The sequence below is a fragment of the Antrostomus carolinensis genome, unplaced genomic scaffold (genome assembly GCF_000700745.2).
Source record: "Antrostomus carolinensis isolate BGI_N321 unplaced genomic scaffold, ASM70074v2 scaffold36745, whole genome shotgun sequence".
In the NCBI taxonomy this organism is placed as follows: domain Eukaryota; kingdom Metazoa; phylum Chordata; class Aves; order Caprimulgiformes; family Caprimulgidae; genus Antrostomus; species Antrostomus carolinensis.
The window spans coordinates 14221-17223 of NW_010319043.1; the positions used below are offsets into that span (position 1 = coordinate 14221).

Here is a 3003-nt window from a genome sequence, read left to right on the forward strand (position 1 = left end):
CACTAGGGCATGTCCTCTAAGCCCAGCATGTTCATGGCCTTCTTGGGAAGCTACAAAGGAAGATGAACTATCTGAGCCTTTCCATGATCTGCTCTCTGTGCTGTTATCTGCAGCCCAATGACCTGATGGTGCTGGAGACCCCGGTGCCTGTGGCATTACCTGTGATCTCATGCTGCCTCAGCTCGTTGTATCTGTAGGACTGCTCCAGGGGCTTGATGGAGGCATGGTAGATCTTCCTCAGCCGCTGCAGTACTCCTGCAGGGACAGAAGCATGCAGATGGGTGAAAGGCAAACCCCACCACCGTGGTTGAGTTCCTCCTAGGTAAGCTGCTGGGAATTCCCTGCAGATCTTGAGAGTGACTCAGCCATGGATCAAGGGACTTGGCTTACAGTTGAAATCTTGGCCAAACTGATCCCAGTCACGCATTTTGATGCCCCTCCCTGATAATGTTTCCTGATGGGCGCTGTCCCCATCTGCTGCTGATCTTGCACGTGCCAGCAGCTGATGGAGGGAACATCTCCTGTGAATGCAGTTTAGCACTCAACACCCATAATCCCAAAAGCCCTCCACCATGATGCCAGGGACTGGTGACATGGCCTTTAAGCTGCTGGCTAGAAGAAAGAAGGAGCTTTTTCCACAGCAGCTTTTATCACTTTCTTTAGAATCCAGACTGCCCACAGGGCCAGCAGAAGCCAGTCTTCTAATAGCTAAAGCCAAATAAATAATTGGAATAAAAATCCAAACCCTTTATTCCCAGCTGCCCCAGGTTTCTCTGGGCAGCAGCGTGGCTGCCTTGGGCTGATTCACCATCTGCCTTTTCCAGCCTCCTCTCTACCCTCCTAATTTTTGTGTGCCCTTGGGGCTGTCTTTAAAATACCTCAGGTATGTTAACCCAAGAGCAGCAAAAGGGCTGCTATTGAAGATACGGTGTTGCTGGGCCTACAAGAAGTACAGTTAAAACCAAAGCACTCTAGGGAAGGCAAATCCCATCCATGCTCTTGGTGAAGCAGAGTGGTGAGGAACCTGGACTGAAGGAGCAGGGTATACATGGCTCAGTGCTGCTCAGGCCCCCTCACCTGAGAAATCATCAGCGGGTTTGTCCTCGTTCAGCTTGAGGGTGTTCTCCAAGTGGGACCGGTCACGCTTGGTCGGCTCGCTGGCATCTTCAACCTCTTCTGGAGGGAAAGACAAGGAGACCTGTTACTGCTGGAGCTGAGGACCACACAGGAGCTCACACAAGCGACTGCTGGGGAGAGGGCATGGGGGAGCACACACATCCCAAGCCCATGGACCTGCCGTGTGCCTGGCAGCCACCATCGCCTTTGGCACACCACACGCTTTCTCTTTTGCAGAGGCTCCTGGAGACTTGGTGGAGGTTGCCAGGGCTGTGGCTGCCGGGGAAGCATTGCTTGGCTCCGAGGAGGGGCTGGTGAGGGAGGCACACCGCAGGGAGCGAGGGCTGGCTGCTCATGGAAAATGTGAAGGATGTGCCTGGAAGGGGCTCCCGGGGCTGGGGTGTGGTGTGAGCACAACCAGCACCTGCATCCCGGCGTGTCCCCCGGCAGCTACGGCTCCTCCAGGGCTAAGCCTTGACTGCAGCCACGCTCTGCTCTGCCTCTGGCTGTCCACTCCCCTGGAAAATGACACATGGAGCCAGAGACGTGATGGTGTGCAAGTCTGGGGCTGGCTCCTCAGAGACTGACCCATCCTGGCTCTCTTGCCTTTGCCACCAAGGTCATTCCCTCCCACTTCTCCCACCTCTGTCCCCAGATCATGCTGAAGCTCTCTCCCTGGGGACCCCACGTCTCCATGCCAGGCCTGGGGAGTGTGAGGCAGCTGCCCTCCCCCTGGTTTGGCACCTCAGTGTCCCCAGGACAGGGAGACAGAGGTGTCCTTGGCCTGGAGGTGCTGTCACACCAAGGACCTCCTGCAGCTCCAAGTGCTTTTTGATATCAGGAGCCAAGTTGGACTTTAGTGGGGGTTTGGGGACAGGTCTGGGGGCGCCTTGGCCAAGCTGGGCACTGCTGAGCCCTGGGACTGTGTAAAAAAGAACCCTGGGACTGTGTTGAGTGTCTACCAAGTGTAGGGCTGAGGAAGACCTTTTGACTTGCCAAGTAAAAGCCACAGAGACCAAACTGGGTTTCTCTTTTAGTAAAAATGAGAGCTTTTTTGAGCTGAGATGTTACAGATGAAAGCAGAAAAAGGCTCAGCTGTGTCCGAAGGTCACTGCCCAACCCGTGGGCCAAAGTCCACAAGCGTTTCTAGGCAATCATGGTGGGGGGTGTCCCTTTTCCTTAGCTAGCCTTTCACTGACCAAATGTGGCCAGAGACGGTGCTTCAGCAACTCATCGGTCTGAATTAGCTCTTCGCACCTTTCCTATCAGGCAAGGGCTTGGTGGAGAAGAGACCCACCAGCCTGGGCAACATCCTGCCCTTACACCAAAAAAGCTGGGGGTCTGGAGGACTTTGAGGGTAGAGGTTTGTGGGTGCTGAAAGGGGGCCTGGATATTAAAAATCTTATCCATGTCCACAACCCAGAGAAGAAATCACAGGCTTAAAGTGCAGTGAGGGAACCGTCGGCCAGCTTTGGTATTGCTGCGATACGGTCTGCGGGCTCCTGCCTGTGCCCTCGATGCCCGCGGCCGGCCCAGCCGTGCAGCGGTTAGGGGCAGGCGCGGGAAGCACAAGCGTTAGGAGATGGCCATGCACAAGGCGCGGTTTAATGTGCCAAGCTCAGCTTCACCGGGGGTTGATAGTAGGTCACTCTCGCTGCTACAGCACACCGACAAGAAAAGACTCCAACCTATCTGGCTGTGCCGGAGCTCGGCGGCAGCTGGGTGGGTGCTGTGGCCAGGTAGGCTCTCAGTTTCTGCCAGCGATGCTTTGTCTGCAGGGGGGTCTTCTGCTGCTGGGGGGTTTTTCACCACTGCTGGTGGGTCTTCTGCTGCTGGTGGTTCTTTCACTGCTGCCAGTGGTTTTTCCACCACTGCTGGTGGGTCTTC

The 3003-nt window shown here is 55.5% G+C and overlaps 1 protein-coding gene across 1 annotated transcript in view; it reads right to left on the reverse strand.

The window, feature by feature from the left end:
* LOC104525865 (sarcalumenin) overlaps positions 1-3003 on the reverse strand; it is a 14926-nt gene that overhangs the window by 11068 nt on the left and 855 nt on the right. Inside the window, 3 exon segments of the mRNA XM_029085232.1 lie at positions 160-255; positions 1078-1176; positions 2805-2955. Coding sequence (XP_028941065.1) covers positions 160-255; positions 1078-1176; positions 2805-2955 — 346 coding nt within the window.